This window comes from Pseudopodoces humilis, chromosome 24, assembly GCF_049639895.1.
Source record: "Pseudopodoces humilis isolate 2021_Gansu_Grassland_sample_001 chromosome 24, ASM4963989v1, whole genome shotgun sequence".
NCBI classification, from domain to species: domain Eukaryota; kingdom Metazoa; phylum Chordata; class Aves; order Passeriformes; family Paridae; genus Pseudopodoces; species Pseudopodoces humilis.
The window spans coordinates 2,293,672-2,314,878 of NC_142223.1; the positions used below are offsets into that span (position 1 = coordinate 2,293,672).

Sequence of the window (21,207 nt, forward strand, 5' to 3'; positions counted from 1 at the left end):
TTCTAGCCACCACGCTGGAGACTGAACAGAAACAAAAACAGTGCAGAAAAGGCCCCCAGGGCTAATATTCCAGCCAGGCAGAGTTGCCAGGGGTTTTTAGCCACACTGTTGCTGCTGGAAACAAGGGCAGTTTACTGGATTAGAATCAAGGGGATTGATTTCTCCTTGTATCTGGAAAAAGATAATTACAAAATCTCTCTGGATTAAAGGAGAAGGTGGGAAAACATCTCTCAAGATATGGGAGCCAATGCTGTTGGCTAACTTGCTGGACAGTAACTTAAGTCTTTATTTACTAGCAGATGTCCTTGCAATTATTTCTAGTTCAGAATAATGTTAACGTTATTCTGTTTAACAATCAAGTTTAACATTAAAGGAAAAGATCAGTTGTTTCCTACATCCACTAAGGGAAGAACTCATCTGAAAATGAAATATTCATCAGTTAATTTAGAAAATGGAAAAACCCCACCACTATCTCCTACTTGAAGACTTGACAGAAGGACATAAAATACCATTTTTAGGGCATTTAGATTGCTTTAGAAGTTTTTAGGTATAGGTTTGGTAGGTCAGAAGGTAACATCTCATCTCTCAGGAAAGGCCCAGGCATTCAGCTCTACTGCCTGCTATGGCCTGGCAGAGCCTTCTAGTACTAATGCTCAAGGAAAAGATTTCAAAATTATGTGTTTTCAATGCTAACATACTTACCTAAAATACTCTGAAGCTATTTCAAGACATTGCTGTCCCATGCTTGCAAGAGGGGCACCACGGAAATAACAAGACTTCCTAAATCATATCAACTAGACTTTTATATAGGTTGAACTAATGCACTAATTTCAGTGCCTAAGACCCACCATTTTGTTTCACATTTTATTCAATAAGTGATTAGCAAAAACAACAAAACAACAGAAAACTCTTTCCCTCTAAATAAGCATAAATCAGTTGCAAAATTAATTATTATCAATAAAGTTTGGTATGGTACCTGGGCTGGCTGTGTAATTAGATGATGCAGAACAATATAATTTAAATTTTCCCTCTTGCATTAAACAGTATCTGTACTGTAGCCAGAATAATGTCCAACCCTGACTTATTTGGAGCACTTGATCATGGTGAGTGGGATATTAAAATGTAAGCAAGCCTTCTGATGAAAAACATTTTCCAACTGCTATGTCACTCTATCCCTACAAAAAGTGACTACCCCTGGCAAACTTCCTAATATAAAAATCTTAAATCTTCAAATTTTATTAGTAGTGAAAGGCTACATAAACCTACTGCTTGGTTATTAAGCTATTAAAACTGTAGCTTTTATGTGTACACTAAACTAGAATCACAAAAAAACCCAATATTTAAGAGAAATATACTCCTATTGCTTGTATATTTTAAAGGTTATTTAACCAGAAACCAGACATGAACTGGGAACCAAAACCAACTTCACTGTCTTCAGTGAGAAGAGAACTCAAATGATGGACTTTTCTCCCCTACAAGCCCAAGGCATAAATGTGTAATGTTTATTAGAAATGTTCTCTTTTATGCAGTCCTGGGAGCTTTCCAGTTGTTCATTATCTTTGATATTGACAATACTCTTTGTCACTCAGAATATATTAAATTTTCAACAACTCAGGAGCAACTTTCAGATTTTCCTCATCTTCTCATAAAAATTATAAAAAGAAAAGCCTTTATTTTAATAGAGCCTTTTCAAACACTCCCAAACTTATCCATGAGAGAACACACACATTTCCTCTTGCCAGAATGCATCCCAAAACATCATAGAGAAACTTTATTTTTGCAATAAAGCAGCTTGTATGCAGGATCTAGACAAGTAGACAAACTTCTTTTTTTCAGTCTCCTCAAAGAAAGATTCTCTATATATTTTACCTGCCTCAGCCAAGCTTGTTTTTCCTTCTGAAGAAGTGCTGAGAGCTGCTTCTGGGATTGGAAGGCACTGCTACTTTGTGGAGACTTGGGAGAACAGATAATCCTCTGGCAAAAGGAATTGGCTTTGATGGCCATTTTCCCCAATTCTATGATTTATTTGTCTTCAGGCATCCCCCAGTCCTCGACTCAAGAAATCTCAGAAAACAATCCACAGTCAACCAAAACAACTCAGAAAACCAACGCGTGTCCATCATGCCACTAAAAATTATTCCCATTCCGGGAACAAATTTGTTTGAGAAACTGATACCAGGAAAGAACTGTTTTCAATCAAGAGTTGTGATGGTTGAGTGTTTCCAGGCCAGAGCAGCCCCTTCAGCTTCCAACAAGGAGATACCACATTGCTCACAGGTATCAAAACCAGCCAAATTCCCAATCTTGATATAAATGATTGCAAATCAAATAAAAACATTCATCAGTTTTGAAAGAGAAATCACTGAAAAATGTTAAAAGAAATTACTTAACCAGCCTTGCTGCTTAGGCTCCAAAAGGTTTTGTATCACCTATTTTTTATTAGCCAGAAAGCAGAGAAGAAAAAAACTGCTAAGAAGGATATTCAGCAAAAAAAGGTGAAACACAGAGCCAGTCTTTGTGTATTGGATTTGCAAAGAGGGGATGCCTTGAATAAAAATCACAACTGACAGCAGGAAGTGGCAGCATTTTGTTTCTCATTGAGCTCTCTCCCCTGTCCCACTTGTGCCATATAATTTCAGAGATTTACAACACAATCCATAAAGCTGTAGTGGAGTGAATGCTGGAGCATTTATGAGCATCTCCAAAGCCAAAGGTGAAGAGTTTCATGCTTCCTGGGAGGGAAAAGCAGTATTTCAGAGCTCCAACACAGTGTGGACTCCACAATGTGCCAGCTAAGAGCTGATGAGAGCTTTGCCACCTCGGCAAGCACCAGGAATTCCAGATTCTAAGCATTTGCCAGATGCATATTAAGGGGTTTGCAATGAATGGCTACCAAATAAATAGCCACAGGGCTCTGAGCTTTTCTTCTTGTCTCAGCTTTGCATACACCTGCCAGAACAGCTTCCCAGGGAAAGCAATCATTTAAACTCACCTCTAATTTAATCTGGCCCTCCAGGGACAGGAGATAACTGGTTCTAATCAAGTAATACTAATATATTTGAATTTAGTAACATCAGTCAACATTATAAACATATGGCACATACAAACTGAAACCATGTTTAGCCTCAGTTCTCCCAACCAGAACCACAGTTCTCTTCAGAACTACATCATGAATGAAGTCAAAAAGGATTTGTCTCATGTTCTTGACTTTAGGATCTTGTCTTTTTAGCTATCATGTACCACAGTGTTTCCACATACAAAATATAATGGAGGAAAACCAGGGTGATGGATTTCAGGCCAAATGATGCTCAGTCTCTCCATCAGTATTGGGGAAAGAACAGGAGCCACTCGATGATCGTGGAACTCATTTGCCCCTGCTATGCCCCAAACTTTATCTCTTTACAAAATGCACCAGGATCCTGAATTCAAATCTTCAGTAGAACAGTACAGAGCAGCAGAATAGCTTTTGTCAGCTCCAGCTACTGACCTACCCTGGCAATGACCTTTGTAGCTATTGCTGCTTCAGTGACCATACTCAGCTCTCCATGAAACTGGGAAAGACCCATCATTCAAATACTCATAAAGAAGTCAAATTCCACTAAGGCTGATATTTCTGCCAAGGGGTGTCTCTGCCCAAATGTCCTTTAATGCTTTCTCAAAAGTAATGACAGATGGGAAGATTTGTGCTTTACCATTCCTGCATAATATGTCTGTTGTCACCCTCTTACACAGAACAAAGTATTCTCTTTTAAAACAGGTAAATCAAAGTACTCAGAAGAAAGATGGTTTGCAGTTGGATATACAAATTAGAAACTGAATCCAAAATAAAACCCTGGCTGCCTCATTTCCAATTAAATATTCCAGTTTAGAAAAGGGATTTGGAAGCCTTTTTGTGGTGTTTTGTAACATGTGTGTTCAATTGAATCTTGGATCCTTTCAAAATTTGTATAAAGAGGGAATGCATGGACCTACAAGTGGCTCCCCTCTTCCACATCTGCCCAAGACAGGAGAGTTATGGTGAGTGGGAGCAGCAGCAGAATGGATTGAAGTCCTGTGTAACACAATGGGGGTGTTAGCAGGGTGGCTTTTTGGGGCAGAGAAGCAGAGTCTGGCCTGTCCTAGTCTCTGTTCCAACTTTGACAAAAACATGTTTCTCATCACAGGAAGCCAGAGAAGAATTTGCCCCTGGGAATGACAGAAGCTCCAGCTGGAAGAGGGCTCAGACAGGATTAGAGGCAGAACAAAAAGGTCAGGCTTTCATCTGTGTGCAGTGGCACTTTCTGGTCTGAAGTATAAAAAGCAATTTTGCTATGGAAGGTTTCTGGAATGTCCATGACAAAAATTGACTGAATCCTCTGGTCTGCTATGGAGGTGCCCTCTGTGCTTCAAACAAATTGTACTTGCATATTTCTGGCAATATCTCAGCTCACCAGTTCCACACACACGACAGACCCAGTGGTTTTCTCCTGAGCACAGCACACAGGCAGTCAGGCACCCACAAGACAACTGCTTGTCTGCAGAGCTCTAATTCTGACCTCCTCCTCCTCATGATTCCCTCCTCCTCCTCTATGAAAATTCAGGTTTATGAGACACCTGTATTCATATTCCACTCCTGCACTGCTTTGATTACTTCATCTCCCAAAATCTTCACACTCTTGTGGGTCTGTTTTGGAGAAAAACTATTAGCCAGCCCCAGTGCAAACCAGAGGCAATAACAAAGCATCAAGCAACAAGTGTATCAGAGCTGAGGAAGGAGACAAACTGCATCAACAAGCAATTGTGCTTTCTTTTTCTTTAAAATCAAATGTCAGGTCAGCAAGGCTTTTCTAATGGTTCCTAATCAAGCAGAAATCCTGCAGCCACTTTGGATCAGCAAAAGAAGCCAAGATGGGATAGTGTGTGTCAGTTGGGTTTGTCCTAATGTCCTTTTTAAGAGGTGCAAGATTAGCTTTCTTTTGTTTCCTTGGACATCAAGAAGCTTTCACAGCCTTTACGCAAGGAGTAGATACATAAGGCATTTAATCCTTTATTTCATCTTATTTCTGCCCGTTATCATAATCAGAAATTTTGCAGGAAGATGCAAGAATCCACACATTAGGCAATTACAGAGCAGCTGGCCTGAGAAGAAACAACTTATCCTGAAGGATCTAGAACTGAGCTTTGCAGACCTTTTGCAAAAGGCTGCACCTTTGCTGAAATGGTTTTATTTGGAGATCAAACTGCTATAATAAAATTATGAACTGTTAAAAGATATAAAAGAGGAGAGGAGAGGAAGTTGCCATCTCAGCCAGCTGAGACAGGACTAATACTCTGAATCTCTAAAAATTTAAGATTACTCTAAAATCTACTCTTTATGCAACTCTAAGATGTTTTAATTGCCCATAGATTTTCCTCTCTAAATCCTATTAGTAAACTGGCCTCCCTAACACTGGAGTTAGATCACTTTGCCTGTAAAAACAACCACCCTGTGTCAATTTTACATAGACTCTTACCATTACTTAATGTCCTTTCACTTACCCACTGTGAATAAACAGAGGAGTGAGCTTTTACTTACACATTCTGCAGATTTCATTTCATCCCACCCTCAGATACTGCATTTCTAAAAGAACAGCAGTGGATTTTACAACATTAATAGTGCAGAGACCCCAGTGTCCAGAGAGAAGAGGATTTGATGCTTAACTAATTAATTTGCTAAAATACTGTCAAAATTAAGAATTTATGCAATCATAGAGTTACCCTCTACAGCTTCTGGGGTTGTAGTAGGACTTGTAGCAGCCAGGGCTATCTTCCAGGGAGTTACCTTCCTTGAACTTCTATAAACTCACCCATTTTGAACAGCCTTTTCACATTCTGGATCTCTAATGCTCCCATGTTATTTGAGTGCCAGAACTAGTCACCAAGAGGGCTCCAATCCAATAGGCAATAATTGCTGGAAATTCTCCTCATTTCCTAGCCCTCTCCTACACCCCTTCAAGACAGAACTGAGGGAAGTCTCTCTTGCTGTCTCCAACCTTTCCTAGCTGAAACCTGTTCCAATTTCACCCTGTAAACACCTGATATGAACAGATGAACTGGGAGGGGCCAGCAAGCTCTTCATAACTTCAGAGGGGTGGAGGTAAACAGAAAAATAGTATATAAGATGCTTTGAGACAGACTTCCAAACTGCATAGACTCCGACAGGAGGGGTCTGAAAAAAAGCCACTTCTTCAGGCTCCACCTTCAGAGACTCACTTCATTGGAAGCAAGGAAGGTACCAGGCTGCTGCTGGAAATTTCATACCTATCCCAGCTGCATTTGGACTACTGCAGTCAGCTGGAAGGTTTCTGTTGCTGTAAGCAAAAATGCCAGCAAGAGCCACGGTTCAGCTGGCATGGCTCTGCATTGTCACTGTGTCTGTGGCGATCTACCCGGCTCTGCTGCAGAAACCTCCCAAGAGGAGAATGATCAATGGCAATGCACAGCCCAAGATGCCAGGCTGCTGCGAGGAGATCAAGGAGCTCAAGCTGCAGGTAGCCAACCTGAGCAGAATGCTGCAGGAGCTGAGCAAGAAGCAGGAAGGGGACTGGGTGAACGTGGTGATGCAGGTGATGGAGCTGGAAGGGAGCACCAAGCAGATGGAGTCCCGCCTCATCGACGCTGAGAGCAAATACTCCGAAATGAACAACCAGATAGACATCATGCAACTGCAGGCAGCTCAGACCGTCACACAAACATCAGCTGGTAAGGAGGGAGTCCCCAGGCTCCCAGATACAGCTCTCAATGCACAACTAATACTAGTTCCTAGTGCTAATGCAGGTAACAAGCATGCACACTCAGTACTGCTGCTTAGGCACTGACCCTGAGAAAACCAGTTTGAATTCCTTCGTCTGTATTTTTATATCTATGTCTGTTTTTAGGGAGTGCAGAAACTGAACAGGTACTTCATTTCTACAGTGAGGAATTCAGTCTAATATTTCATTTTCTGAGCACTACAGCACCAATCCTAAAAGGATGGGAGCTCCTTGGTAAGGGAAGGGCTTTGGCAGTAATAACCTTTGAATTCACAGTGCTGACAGGAGACTAGAAATTGTTAAAGCATTTAGAAATGCTCTCCAGGATTTACTAAAGATTTGTAATTGTGTCTTTATGACTATCTCTAAACCAGAGTAAAAAAGAGTGATCCATTATTTTTTGAGTGGTAATTCTTAAAAATCCAAGGCTGTAGATGATGCAAGATAACAAACTGTGATATACACCTAGCCAGACCACAGTTAAATTCTTCAAAATTCTCTTCCCTGAGGGAAAATTTCACTGCACACAGTGATTGCACAGGCCTGTACTAAATGTGGAATGCAGGTGCATTTTTAGGTCAGCTACCTGTAAAGGCACTTCTAGAAGAAAGCATCCTCTTTGTTGTTGACTTTTCTCTTCAAATGAAATTCACTGCAAAGAGCTTAAATTGTCTCAGTCTCAACCGGGTTTGCTGAAGGACTTCATTTGGATTATTTTTTTAACATTAAGGAAAAACTTCTCAATTTATTTACTTTATTCTTCCTCTAAAATAGTTCCACCTGGTTAGTTTTCACACATCACTATTTACAGTAGGCCCTAAGAAAAAGTTACACCATAACAAGTCTCTTGGAAGCTGGAGAAAAGCAGTTACACATAGGAGAATTGGCCCAGAAGGTATTTAAGACAGATGTGTCTCACCTCACCAGGTAAGAGACATTTTTGAAAACTGTCAGACATTATAAAGCCTTGCTTCAGCTCATTTATCCTTCTCAGAATGTCTGTGCATTTTACCATCTTCAAGTCAGTTCCTGAACCGAGAGGAAAAGAGGCTTTCACTGTCTGACTGCAGCTAAAAGGCACCTTTGTCTGTCACAGATGCCAGTGCAGAAAGGGCTGAACAAATATCCCTCACCCACAAACTTGGCCAACCTGTTCACACACTCAAAACAGACACCTGGCCTGACAGCAGGCCTGGCCATCCCACTGCATGAGTCTTTATTACTTAGGAGGGGGCCAGCAAATGTACTTTCCACTCAGTGGCAATGTGATGAGAAAGCAGAGATGTCTTTTTGTGTAGGAGAGGTTAAAAAAAATTAAAATAAATTAATTTAAAAATCACAAAATCCCCAGTGTTACAACACCTTTTGTCAATGAATGCACTACTCAAAACTAAGAAAATGTTAGATTTGTGAAAAGCCTTCTTCATTACTCCTTGTATTACAAACTAAACTTTGCAGAAAGCACCTTCACAGAAGAGGAGTTTTTGCTGCTCAGGTTCTCACTTTCTGGTTCTGATTCAAGTAGATGCTGTTTATGACTGCTCATCACTTTACCAGAGGAACTACCGAATTTCTGGTGTTTACAAGCTACCTCCTGATGAATTTTTGGGAATTCCAGATCTGGAGGTAAGGATATTCAGCACACAATGTATATTACATATCTTATAAAATATAATCAAGAAATACTTCTCTACAGAGATGAAAAGAGCACACACTAAGTTTTGGTACCTAACATTTGCCACCAACATCTTTACATAAGCAAACTTCAAGGATGGAAAGAGTGTACATTTAAGAGAGAAAATAGAAAAAGGGTTTATCTAATCATTTTTTGCCATAGAAATTTCTTCAGGTTGTGAAATCTGGAACAATGTCGTGTGTTAAGAGAACTGAACCTTCCTAAGTCTACTGACAAGTAACCACTGCCTTTTTTTCCTGTTCCAGGTGTTCTGTGACATGGAGACAGATGGAGGGGGCTGGACTGTCATCCAAAGACGTAAAGTTGGTTTGACATCATTCAATAGAGACTGGAAACAATACAGGGAAGGATTTGGCAATATTAGGGGAGATTTTTGGCTGGGAAATGAAAATATCTACCGACTTTCAAAACGCCCCACTGTTCTGCGAGTAGAGTTGGAGGTAATTAATAACCTCTTAATTTCAGCAGCAAATTTTTTGATTCTCCAGTACCAGATAACATCTCCTATCTCTGTAGGAGGTCCAAAGAATTTGCATGCTTTAATTACAGGAGAAGGAAGTAGGATCAACCTGAGAATACATTCAAACACAAGACAGAAGCATGTTCTCCCCTGTGCAAAGTCAGTGGCACAACCTTGTGTCTGCACACAGTGTCTTCAGAACACGTGGAGTTCTTGGAAATCCTGCAGAAGCCACTGTAGACAAAGATCAAAGTGCTGATCATTTCAGATTTAAAATTTAAAAAAGAGATGTCCCATAAAGTTTGCAAGCCTCTGAGGCTTCTCATTTTGCAGCACTTCCTTCCAGCCTGGGTACAAGAGTTTGCACTGGATTACCCTCAGCTTCTTCAGTCTGTTAAAGGTTTGGGTTTGACTTAGACAAGTTTATAGTTGGTACAATAACTCTAAGGGGTGGGATTTGTATAAACTGAAAGGCTTAATATCTAAAAATCACTGTTTCAGAGAGGAAAAAAGTTACTTGAGGCAGCACACTGACACAAGGATATTGAATATAAGAGCTGCACATGAGGTTTCCTACATATTGTACAACAGCAGTGCAGAGAAGACTTGGAAGTTTCATGCTTTGCTCTGGAAAGTTCCTTTGCCTTAACAGAGCATTTTCACAGTCTGAGACAGTAAAAATATATGTATATAATCACAGATGTAATCATAACCATTCTAATAGAACTGATTTCTTCTCCCCTGCTCTGTGCAGGACTGGGAAGGTAACACTCGCTATGCCCAGTACCGGCAATTCACCCTGAGCAATGAAATAAACAGCTACCGGCTGTTTGTGGGGAATTACACCGGCAACACCGCGCGGGATTCCCTGCGCTACCACAACAACACGGCCTTCAGCACAAAGGACAAGGACAACGACAAGTGTGTGGATGACTGTGCCCAGTTCCGTAAAGGTAAAACACACAAATTCCCTCCTGTCCCCAGGGAGCTGCTGGGGTCAGTTGTAGAGAGCCCAACACTTCTTCTTTCCATGCAGTTAGTAACATCTGAATGGCAAATCAAGAGAGAGGTGACCAATTCTGGAAAATACACTTGTGTAACACTTGTGTAACAGCCAGGGAAATCTGGCTGTTTCAAAGGTGATTTGAAAAGAGCCAGATTGTGCAGATATCAGTACTCTGAAATAACTGTATGCTCTCACCTACAGTTACCCAGCTCATTATAATATCTGCCAGACTATCTCACATGCTGATACAATACAGTGATACAGGAAGTTACTCCTTAATATCAGGTTCTTACTTTTTCTTATATTTTTATAAGTTTTCAAGTCCTAGTATTAGGCACCTGAAATTCTTCTCTTGTATTCACCTCCACATTCAGCTTGACTTGTGATCGTTACTCCTACCTATCACAAGCCTCTAATGAGGTTATTCTCTTCATTTAATTTAGTATTTTTATTTGAGTTCTGTCAAAGATAATTATCTTCATTACATTTTGCTCTTTAATTTCCCCATTGTGTCCCATACAACATGCAAATAAAACTGTTGATCTCAGTTTCAACAAATACTCACAGAGTTCAGGAACTTTTTAAACACCTTAAGATGCTCTAGTGAATTACCCAGATTAATTTCCTATGCTAATTCACTGAGTCAGAGTCAAAAACATGCCAAGGAAATATTCCAAGAGGAATCAGCAATTAAATGAAAAGCTACTGGACTAATTTGACTAAAGAGCTGTAATGCCTTTAAGTTCCTAAATATATATGTTAATTTTTAAATTTACCTGCAACCTCAACCATCAGAAGCTCCATAGGCTCCAGGGATTAAATGCTGCATTCTGCCCACTGTCATCCAGAAAAAGTAGTAATCATTAATACAAATGACTCACCAGGAATCTATGAATTTGTTTCCTGACAAGGTGGATATTGGTACAACTGCTGCACAGATTCCAACCTGAATGGGGTTTACTACCGCAAAGGAGAGCACACCAAGAACATGGATGGCATCACCTGGTACGGCTGGCACGGATCCACCTATTCGCTCAAGAGAGTGGAGATGAAGATCCGCCCAGAGGATTTCAAACCATAGAAGGAATCAACATTTGATTGTACAGCTACATCATGTCACCATGCAAAAGGTGGGCAATGAGCAGCCAAGTACTTTTTCATTTCATCCAATACATGCAACAGCTATATACTGGTGGTGTACACAAACACTGCCATGTCAGTCACAGCCACCAGTATTATCAGGGCTCAGGCTTATTTCCTCCTCTTCAGGCTCTTTCCAAAGGGAAAAATATTGTGTTAGAGTAGGTTAGAATTGAATGCACTTACAGCACCTTCAGAAAACCTATGGGTGTGATTTCACTAGCAGTGTGATTAGTGGGTTGCCTTAGTATTATTAACCAGATAGGCAGGGACTGAGAAGCAAAAGCCTCTTGGCTTCCTTTGCTTCAGCACCTGGAGCAAGCCCTGCTGAGCAACTCCTTCCAAGAAATACTCAAACCACAAAAGTTATAGACTCATTTCAAACCAGAAGAATCAATCAGAAGTGTCCCTGATGCACCTTTCTTTAGTGTGTAGTAACTGGCTTACTTTCCCACAGAAGAAAGAACAAAGCTCAAAAGTGTTGTGTTAATTAGAATTGTCCAGATTCTCCCCTGAAGTTTTACTGCCACCTCCTGCTGCTGCCTCAAATAATCCCCACTGAAGGCTGCCCTAACAGATAGTAATGCTGGAGGAGGATTTGTCCCATGGGTCCTCCAATGTTTATTTCTATCCACACAGATCATTTAAATGCTGATAAAATAGAAAAGCAACTTTCTGGGCTGTCCCCAAATTATGTTCAGGTTATGTCAGTAAAGCTGAGAGTGAACAGCAGGTTAGCCAAAAATGTCCAGACCCAGCCAAAGAACTCAATTCCAACACTTAAAACCACTATATTCATGAGCAGAACACTAGTCCACACCAATGAATCCCTAAGTGCCAAAAGTTATTTCAACATAAGGGAATGTTTGCTAACACAGCAGACTGAGGAGTATCAAAATCTGTTTTGAAAACTACCCCAGCTGGAAGTTACCTAGAGGAAGTCTGTCAAAAGTAGTACACTTCTCCCTCACATAACACAGTGTTTAAAGTTAAAAAAGAATGAGACTCCTCCTATAGCCACCATTCAAACCAAAGTTTGAATATGTTGGAAAAGATTGTTATCATTGATATTATCTATTTTTATTCACCTTGAAGAGAGTTTGCATCTAGGTTAGGTTGTTCAGTCCTGTGTGAAATGGAAGATAAAGGTGTCTTGGGAATTTACATATGTTCAAATATTCATACTGCAAATTTCAATTGTGTGGAACTATTTTAACTGTGGTCTGTAATGGATTTTTAAAGGTTTCTAAAACTTTTTCATTTCTAATAAATTGTTTCATTTTTAAGTGTGCTTTATGTGAATTCTTTCCTCCTTAACTTGCTTTTTGATACACAAAATGACCAAGGAAAAAATACACTGAATTCTGTGTCTTCCTCAATAACATGAGGCAGAACAAAGGGTGAAAAAATAAAAGAGAAGAAAAAATAATTGGAAAACAATTCCAAACAAGTAGAAGGGTTGAAAAATTCACTGCATAAAGACAAAATTATGTTTTTGCTCAACCAAAATCAATTTGTTCATCTCAAATAGCTGAACTAACATTTCTGGGATATGGAACAGAGATTCACATTTTAAAACATGTAGTTTAGCACCAAATCCTGTGCAGGTATTCCAGGCTAACATCAGTGTAACTGACAAAGCTCAGAAACAACACATACTTTATATTATCTTCTAGCTGACATATGAGCAATGAGACCTAGCTAGGCTAAATCAGCAGAATGTGATGAGAAATTTTAATCAACAACTTCAGCTGTTCTGACTTACTTATATACAGGTGTAGAAATCTGTCTCATTTAACTGGCATCACATTTCATAGTGACCTTGAAGGGTGAGAGGGGGAAACCAGAACTTTTCCCTGCACTTCTTCCTGCAAATCTTCCCTGGGCTTCTATCAAAGTTTTAATCACACCGTAGAAGGACAGAACTCAGCAGTTAAAACTGCACATTTGCAAGCAGTTTAACATCTTCTGACAAAGTCCTAAGAATTGCCTAGATTAATCCTGATGGTGTCTTAAATTGTAGCTGAGGCAAGAGAAGGAATCTCACCAGTTGTGGTCCTACCTGATGAGAGACTCTAGAATAGCTGGGGTGGGACCCTTTTGAAATTCCAGCTCTTTGTAGTGAAGGGCCTTAGCATATGCTCGACATTTGGCAGCTCTTTCCCCCAGAAGGACAATGCCATTGTCATCTCTCAAAGGCAGTGGGCCCTGGGAAGGAGCACACACATCAAAAGCAGGATGAGTATTACAAAGCAGTCATGAACTCCACACAAAGCAGCCACCACGATAGCACTAGAAGGAGCTGCCCAACAGCATCTCTACCTTGTCACTGTGCTCCATGAATTCTGCCAAGTTCAGTAGAGTCTGAGTGACTTCTGCAATATCCTGAGAAGTCAAGGCCAACTCAATGCTCCGGATCAGCTCATCCTGCTGGTCTTCGTTCAGTTCAGACCAGCATGAAACAAAAGCAGCATTGAAGAGGTCTCTGGGGAGGAACATAAAACACAGTGTGAGGTGGGGATTCATGAGAAAAAGTCTGTTTGACAGTGGGCTCAACTTCTTACTCATCTTAAAAATACACTCACATTCCTACCTGCAATAAATAGTGATTAGTTTTTATAAAGGTAACTTCTGTGAAACATTTCATGTAAAAAATACAGAGTAGGCTGGTATACTACAATAATAGAAATATTGTACTAGCATATGCTATCAAAGCTTCTCCAAACATGCTGATTGCAAAAAAGCACTGCTGTTTATTCCACTAAGAGGCATTTTTGTTCCCCACAGTAAATACTCAAAACTATTTCATACTTTGCTGTTTTTCCAGCTTCACTTTATGCTTTATCTTATTTCTAGACTAATATGCTGAATTTCAATGAAAGATTTTGTGCGCATCATGGAGCAGCCAACTAGGAAGGGTGGAAATGAAATCAAGCTGTTGGCTCTTTGATTTATGCCAAAGCATAAATCAAATTTAATAGAGAATTATCTCTATTTATGAAACCTAAGAGCTTCTAAATAACCTTATTTTTCCTTTTTAATATCTGGTTTCCATCTGCCATTTCAAATGAGATAAAAATCCAGAAATTCTGTACCGAGCCATGGGATTATAGGCCTGAGCCAGGGCCCAACATGAGCGCAGGGATGGTGAGGAAGAATCTTTCAGCAGCTCCAAACTCAGTCTCCTTAACCATTCCAACCAGTCATCTTTGGAAACTCTTCTTGCTGCTCCCCAGGCCTGCAGTACAAAGGAAGATAATTCACTTACCAAACAAAGCAATATCCAAGAGCAGAAGAAATCCATCATCAGGCAGCATTACCTCTTTACAGCTCCAAACCACATGCTGAGAATCACTTTTCAATTTCCTGAAATCCATTACCTTTACCAGATAATCTGCAGTACTTAAGTCTCATGTCTAAGAAATTTTCCCTAAATGTATTCCTGCACTGACATGGCAAGTATTTAACATTAACAGTCCTTTCTCTACAAAAAATACATGTAGAGCTGATGTCACTGTTGAAACATCAGCTTAAAAATACTTAAGTGCATTTAGAATTACGTTTTTAAGTCCAGCATTTTCAAACCAACCCATCCCATTCCTGAACTGCGTGCTGCATGCATGTACTGTTCAAACTACCCAATGCTTAGCTATTAAGTTCTGCCTTCAAGAAAATATAAAACTAAGATACAAGAGGAGCAAAAGCAAAAATATGAAAAAAAGCAGAGGTTCTGAAAAAGATGTCTCTGATAGCAAGAGATTATTCATTGTGATCTAGATAGTCTTGTCCATACTTAACAAGCAAGTGTAGAGATTACTTCACAGCCATTAACAGTCTCATAGTTCAAGGTCTCCTCATCTTTAAAGTTGCTCAGCACCATCTAATTTTAAAGAGTCTCAGTACACTACTTTGACCTCAGTTTTGTACAGAATAGAAAAGCAATATAAAAGCAATTAAAATAAATATAGTTCAGATGCACCAGACAAAACTCCTTCAGTGTGACACATTAGCTCCCTTCACTAGCAAATTCGCGGTGTGAAGGCTCCAGTCTTACCTTCTGCAGGTTGATGGTGCTCACATGTAATTTCTTCATGGGACCTGTTTCCACAGGGCCAGTGGCCAAAGTTTCCCCCTGGTTGCTTCTCAACATTCGGTGCTGATAAATCAGGGGATCTTCCTCTTCATCAGCAAGAGTGTAGCCCTACAATAATTGGTTTGCAGTGAAGATCACACATACAGAAACAATTCTCAACAAGCCAAAAAAAATCAGAGCATTTGCAGCAAAATCTTACAGCAAAATCTGTGAAGCAAATAACCATGTTTCATTATAATGATTACACCTTTTAAACCAAATGATATCCCTTTGCTACCCAAGGTAACTGTCAAGAACTCTTACCTACTAGTATAAAAAGCCAAGATAATGTACATTAAAACAAGCACTCTTGCCTATTTGACTTGCTAGTTGCTTGTTCCACACAATTTGTAAACCAGTGACTAAATTTTTAAAATGTAAGATATCTCACAGAAAATACTGATAGAGCAAGGTCTCCTCAAGTCCTGGAACCATGGAAAAAATAGGACAAACCCACATTTAAGAACTACCAAGAAAAAGATCAGTAATGACAGTGGCTGAAAGTCTTAAGTTCTTCCCTAGAACTTGCCATGATTTTTCTATAGGAAATATTTAATATCAGTAGACAAAAAAATTGCCCAATGCAACCTCAAAGTCACCTTAAAAAGCTTCACTTAACACAGAAACAGAGCAACAACTACTCCTCATTCTATGAGTAAATCCAAGTGAAGGTTCCAGCTGCATCTGCTTCAACGTGACAACATCCCAAAAGTGCAAACTGCACACTTTTCAGCTTACCTTTACAATCCTGCAGATGAGAACATCATAGCGTTGATGGTTAATTCTGTGTCGCACCAGGACTTTGTTCACCATTGGGATAAAAATTTGGTACTGTAAAAGGGAATGCATCATGAACTTGTTACTCACTGGCACCAAGAGAAGTAAAATTCCATCACATTGTTTCATTGATGAAAAACCAATCCTGACAGTTTGATTTCAGTAACTCCCAAATCCAGAAACAACTAGGAGAGGAAGAATCAGTTCTCTTGGAAATCCATGAACACATTACAAAAATTCAGCTTTAAAGCCTTGACCTTTGGGATAGTCACACCTTCTGTGAGCTTTTTTATTACCTTCTTTCCCAGCTGGAACACCAGAGAGGAGAGGGTGTCCATTGCAGTTGTTCGTAGCTCAGGGCTCTGATCTAGTGTTCGTACGATGGGATGAATAATCCGTGACGCGTAATCCGTGAAATCCAGGGACTCTGTCAAGCGGTCCACTGTCTCTAGAGCAGCTCTTAAATCAGAGCAAGAACAGGGATGAACTTATTGCTCAGAGTGTTAAGAAAGAAGAAATAAGACTGAAAAATACTTAAGTGCTCAGTCCTCCTAGGATTAATAATAATAGGAAAAACAGGCCAGCTGTTAATGCAGCTGTACTTGCAGGACAGTTCGCATGTGACTAAAATACTGGCAGGTGAGAATCAGAAAATTTTAAAACCCCAAAGAAACAACAACAAGAACTAAAACAAACAAACAAACACAACAAAAACCCAACCAAAACCCACCAACAAACCCAAAAAGCTAGTAACACTGCTGTGATGTCCAAACAAAAATAACCTTCTGAAATGATTCAACACAAAAGCTGAGGAAGGGACTAAGGGGTATTTCATTGTAAATGTTCAGCCACTGCAGAACTTGGATATCACAGGTGAAACTGCAAAGAGAGAGACTGCAAAGCCACCAGCACTTACTTGCGAGCCACCACAGGAACATCTGGGGCATCAAATAGCTTTACAATGGGAGGTAGTAACAAATGAAGGTAGTCATCCAGGTTAGCTCCAAAGAGCTGGATCGCATTAAGTAGCTGGAGAGAAAAGGAGTAGAATGTCAAGGGGTTTGAACAGATCTTAAAGATCATCTAGTCACAACCCCCCCTGCCATGGGCAGGGACACTTTCCACTAGACCAGGTTGCTCAAGGCCATATCCAATCTGACTCTGAACCCTGCCAAGGTTGGAGCATCAATTTCCCCACACAACCTGTTCCAGTGTCTCACCACCCCCACAGTAAAAAATTTCTTAATATCTAATCTCAATTTCCTCTCTTTCAATTTGTACCTGTTACTCCTTTTCCTGTCACTACAGCTCCTGACAAAGAGTCTCTGGCTGCCCTGTCCTTTCATATAGTGGGTCTCCATAAAACCTTTTCTTCTCCAGGCTGAGAAGCCCCAGCTCTCTCAGCCTGTCTTCATAGGGGAGGTGCTCCAGTCCTCCTGTCACCTTTGTGGCCTGATCAGGACCTGCTCCAACAGTTTTATATCCTTCTTACATTTAGAACACCAGAACTGTACATAAGGCTCCAAGTGGAGTCTCACAAGAGTAGAGGAGGGAGAGAATCACATCCTTCAACCAAAAGGACCTGGTGTGACTCAAAATCAGGGACGAGATCCATTTTAAACAAGTCAATATCTAGTGAAAAGTGAAAACCCTGCACTTTAAACAACTGTCTCCATCATTTCACACCAAGCCACTGCCAAACTGCACCTGTCCCATTTGACTGTGCAACACACAAGCAAGGAGCCCTGCTGGGAACACACCTGCCTGGACAGTGCCCAAAGCACAGCAGCTGCTGCAGCCCCACTCACCTTCACAGAAACAATTCGACCCTGACTGTTGTCGTGCATGAAGACCCGTAACATGTGAGGAATGAGCTGAGGCAGGTAAAGTTTGAATTCGCCTCCTAGAGCTACCACAATCTGCTCAATAAGTAGGATAATCGTGCTCTGTATGGAGTTGTTCATAACCCAGAAGTCCTACAGAAGAAAGAAAAAAAGGGGAAAACATCCAGTGGTTCTTCAGCTGAGCTGTACCAATTAGAAGAAAGCAAACTGTAGTAGACAGTCTGTAGATAAATTCAAGATTGCAAGGAAGGAATATACTTTCTGCTTTTAAAACACTTTACACTTCCAGTACATTTACAGTTGTTGAAAACAACCTCTGGAAAACTGATTTTTTTCCTAACCCTTCTACAAGTTTGCATTTAGTGAAAATGATGTGAAATGACATCTATTTATGAATTCCAGATATCTCTTGCTAAAACTATGTTTCTCAAAGTAGGAAGTGCACAAAATCCAAGCACTGAAAAGGACTCAAGTCACTATCAGAACCTGAAGCAACATTTACTTCAGTTACTACCAATAACGTATATTGTAACTTCAAATAAATGGTATTTCAAAATACAATCATTACTCCAAATATATGCAACTCTGCACTTCAAATGAACTTATGAAGCAATTGATACTTTTGATAATGGATTTGATAAACACTGTCCACCTTTCTGTGAGAGTTAAAATACTGGCTTAAAGATTGCACTCACTCTCATCAGGGTGACAATTTCATCCATATAAGGCCGAATATGACTTCTCACAAAGGACACCAACATTCCTAGCTGCTGGAACAGGAACTGCAAGGAAGAAATGTATAATAATCAGTGGAGCTTATCCAAATATCAAAGCCACTGGGTAAAGAGTTTCACAGGCAACAGCAAGCTCATTTATCAAACAAACAGCATGCATAGCTCCTATGTGCTCAAAATCTGGGGCTAAACTCTTGGCAGCTTCAGCTCAGCAGTTTGGGGTTTGGGTTTTTGGTTAATTTTAATTGTTTTTTTACAAAGGGAGTGGGGAAGAAGAATGATTTGGGGTTTACTGGCTGGGTTTCCCCCCAGCTTGCATAACAAAATTTGTGAGACTCAAGCACACAAACAAGGCTTTATAAAGTGCCAGCAAATCTACAGTGTTAGAACAGACTTCTAAGCACAGACATGTCAATTACAGAGCACCATAATTTAGGTTTGAAAGATGCTTCCAAAAACTTAGCCCCTATTTTTTTCCCCTTGCCTGAAAAGCAAACTGACACACATTTTAAGATATTCATGTACTCTTTCCCATCCCCATCAAGATATATTGGTGAAAAGTTACTGGGGAATGCAGTTAGGTCCTTGCCAGAAACACCACATTTTTTTAAAAGATGGTTGATTGCACCATCCACTCTTCACCACCAAGAAGAATTCTGACTTAAAATTTTATTTGGATACACTATGACAGTTTTGCAATTCCTTTCACCACAATACAATCTCCAACATTCAGTTGTGACAATGAATTCACTCTTTAAATTGGTATGAAATCATATGGGCTAAATTGCTTTGAAGTAGGTAGTCTATTTTCTCTAAAAAAAAACCAGGAAAATATAAGTTATCATCTATTAAATTTCATTTTTTCATGCAGTTTTTGAAGACAAGTGACAAAATACAACATGGAGCTCATAAAAAGAGATAATACTTCCATGAGAAAGTGTTAAATAAGAAATAATCTCAGCTTCTTTAGTGAGAAAAAGACACATACATTTACCAAAAATTAACTCTGAGCTCCTGTACTTTTTGGGGTAGTGAGAGGATGCTTACAGGACAAGGACCTTCCTCTTTTAGGCTTTATGTCACGCATACCCACCTCAGCTCTTCTCCCCAGTACACTTTCACCATCTTCTTTTACCTGAAAATTTTTAAACAGAGTGTGCACAACTGCATAGCTTTCAAGCAAGTTAGATCAGCCAGGTCTAGAACCTCAGCCAACCCAGATGTGTGATGTTTTCCTTGCAGTCTGAGTAGTAGTTCAGGCTGGAAGAAAACAGCAGTTCCATGGCAGAGTTGGGGCTCTGCTAAGGGAGCACCCATCCCACCTATACAGCACAGCAGCAGTAACAAGTACAAACTGCCCTTCACACCCCAGAGCATTTGGCTGCCTGAAGAAAAGCCTTGGCAAACAGCAGCCATCTCTGGCTAGGTGAACCTTAAGCCCATCATCATCTTCAGACAACTCTCATTTCCTTCTGTAACTGTAACTTAAGTGGGAAGGAAGAGAAAGCACTGCTGTGGAATCACCACCCATGCTGCTCTAAATGTTAGCAGACTGTATCAAATTGAGTTTTCCTTCTCAGAGATGAGCCAAAGTACATGACTGCACCAGAAATTTGAAGAATCTACCCCTATCATTTAATAATATTGTTTGCCAGAGTATTAGCACAGAGATCATTGAAAGATCTGGAACCTGCACAGGTGTATTTCTGAACATGAACAGCTTGATGAAAACACAGAATCAAATACTGGCCTTCCAAGGATTATGCTCAGAAGCAGCTGTTTCAATAAAAAGCAGAAAACTTGTTTGCAGTGGACATTCCATTAAATGCTTACAAAAAGGAAAAAGCAAAGCTGAACCTCACTTCTGCAGCATGCTTGGCATCAACACATAGCACAGCAATGCCCAAAGCCAGTCACAGTCTCTTCAAGGAAATGGATTCTTAATTTCATACAGTGGAACAGGAAGAAGAAGTGGTCCCTGGCACACTCACCTCTCGGATGGCACCATCACACACCCGTATCACGTTAAGGAACGTTGGCATGACCTGGGGCAGGAACTGCACGCACTTCAGTCCAAGGGATTTGAAAATAAAAGTGATGGCCTGAACTACCATAGTGTGGTGTTGGGACAGGGATTGGTCTCGGAAAATTCTCATCAGTGCCACCATAGAGACAGCTGGGTAGAATTCATCCAGAGGGAGGTTGCCCATATTCACCAACATCTCACTGGTGCTGTAGTCAGCTAGGAGAAAGAAGGCAGTGTCATGAGCTAGGTATTAAATGGTCTTGAATATGGGTTCAGGAACATCTAAGTGTAAGTTGAAAACATGTACATTAATGATTCTTTAAGAAGAGGAGACAAACTGGTGACAAAACAGTCTAGATCTGTTTGTAGATCATAAAGCTATCTATCTGAAAGAAATTGAGATGCTTACAAGAATCCTGGCTGGACTTGGACTCTGAGAGGCTAACAGCTGAAGCATCTCGTGATTGATCGATCATGCCAATGTTCACTTTGTGTTTGTAAGGGTCCAAAGCACCCAGCAGCCCTAACACACGAATAGCCTGAAAAGACACAAAGAATATTCACCAGAACTTCATCATTAAGGCCAAAGACAACACTCAAACCCCCATATTTGAAAAGATCC

The 21,207-nt window shown here is 40.2% G+C and overlaps 2 protein-coding genes across 5 annotated transcripts in view; one reads left to right on the forward strand and one right to left on the reverse strand.

Annotated features, from left to right (window-relative positions):
• The window catches only part of MTOR (mechanistic target of rapamycin kinase), a 63,280-nt gene that overhangs the window by 30,147 nt on the left and 11,926 nt on the right, over positions 1-21,207 (reverse strand). For 2 of the 3 annotated variants that reach the window (XM_014257271.2, XM_014257272.2), the window contains exons 18-29: positions 20,995-21,124; positions 20,551-20,801; positions 19,653-19,694; positions 18,521-18,607; positions 17,790-17,957; positions 16,898-17,010; positions 16,278-16,440; positions 15,943-16,035; positions 15,127-15,273; positions 14,168-14,310; positions 13,395-13,557; positions 13,135-13,280 (exon numbers count right to left, since the gene is read on the reverse strand). In XM_014257271.2, coding sequence (XP_014112746.2) covers positions 13,135-13,280; positions 13,395-13,557; positions 14,168-14,310; positions 15,127-15,273; positions 15,943-16,035; positions 16,278-16,440; positions 16,898-17,010; positions 17,790-17,957; positions 18,521-18,607; positions 19,653-19,694; positions 20,551-20,801; positions 20,995-21,124 — 1,646 coding nt within the window. The remainder of the gene's footprint in view (positions 1-13,134; positions 13,281-13,394; positions 13,558-14,167; positions 14,311-15,126; positions 15,274-15,942; positions 16,036-16,277; positions 16,441-16,897; positions 17,011-17,789; positions 17,958-18,520; positions 18,608-19,652; positions 19,695-20,550; positions 20,802-20,994; positions 21,125-21,207) is intronic. The other variant, XM_005528295.3, reaches the window with a different exon arrangement.
• On the forward strand, positions 5,829-12,438 carry ANGPTL7 (angiopoietin like 7). 2 transcript variants are annotated; one of them, XM_014257274.2, is made up of 5 exons: positions 5,829-6,720; positions 8,293-8,396; positions 8,712-8,906; positions 9,681-9,879; positions 10,844-12,438. In XM_014257274.2, the coding sequence occupies exons 1-5, from the start codon at positions 6,342-6,344 to the stop codon at positions 11,011-11,013; spliced, it is 1,047 nt and encodes a 348-aa protein (XP_014112749.1). In that variant the 5' UTR covers positions 5,829-6,341; the 3' UTR covers positions 11,014-12,438. The 2 variants fall into 2 exon arrangements, with proteins under 2 accessions (XP_014112749.1, XP_087922657.1); XM_088066531.1 differs by having other exon boundaries at positions 8,296-8,396.

What these genes read in the sequence shown, in the direction of transcription:
- ANGPTL7 (XM_014257274.2), top strand. Translation starts at nt 6,342, where the DNA reads ATGCCAGCAAGAGCCACGGTTCAGCTGGCATGGCTCTGCATTGTCACT. An exon ending in TGGGAATTCCAGATCTGGAG is followed by an intron (nt 8,397 to 8,711) that starts GTAAGGATATTC and finishes TTCCTGTTCCAG; the next exon opens with GTGTTCTGTGACATGGAGAC. An exon ending in TTCTGCGAGTAGAGTTGGAG is followed by an intron (nt 8,907 to 9,680) that starts GTAATTAATAAC and finishes TGCTCTGTGCAG; the next exon opens with GACTGGGAAGGTAACACTCG.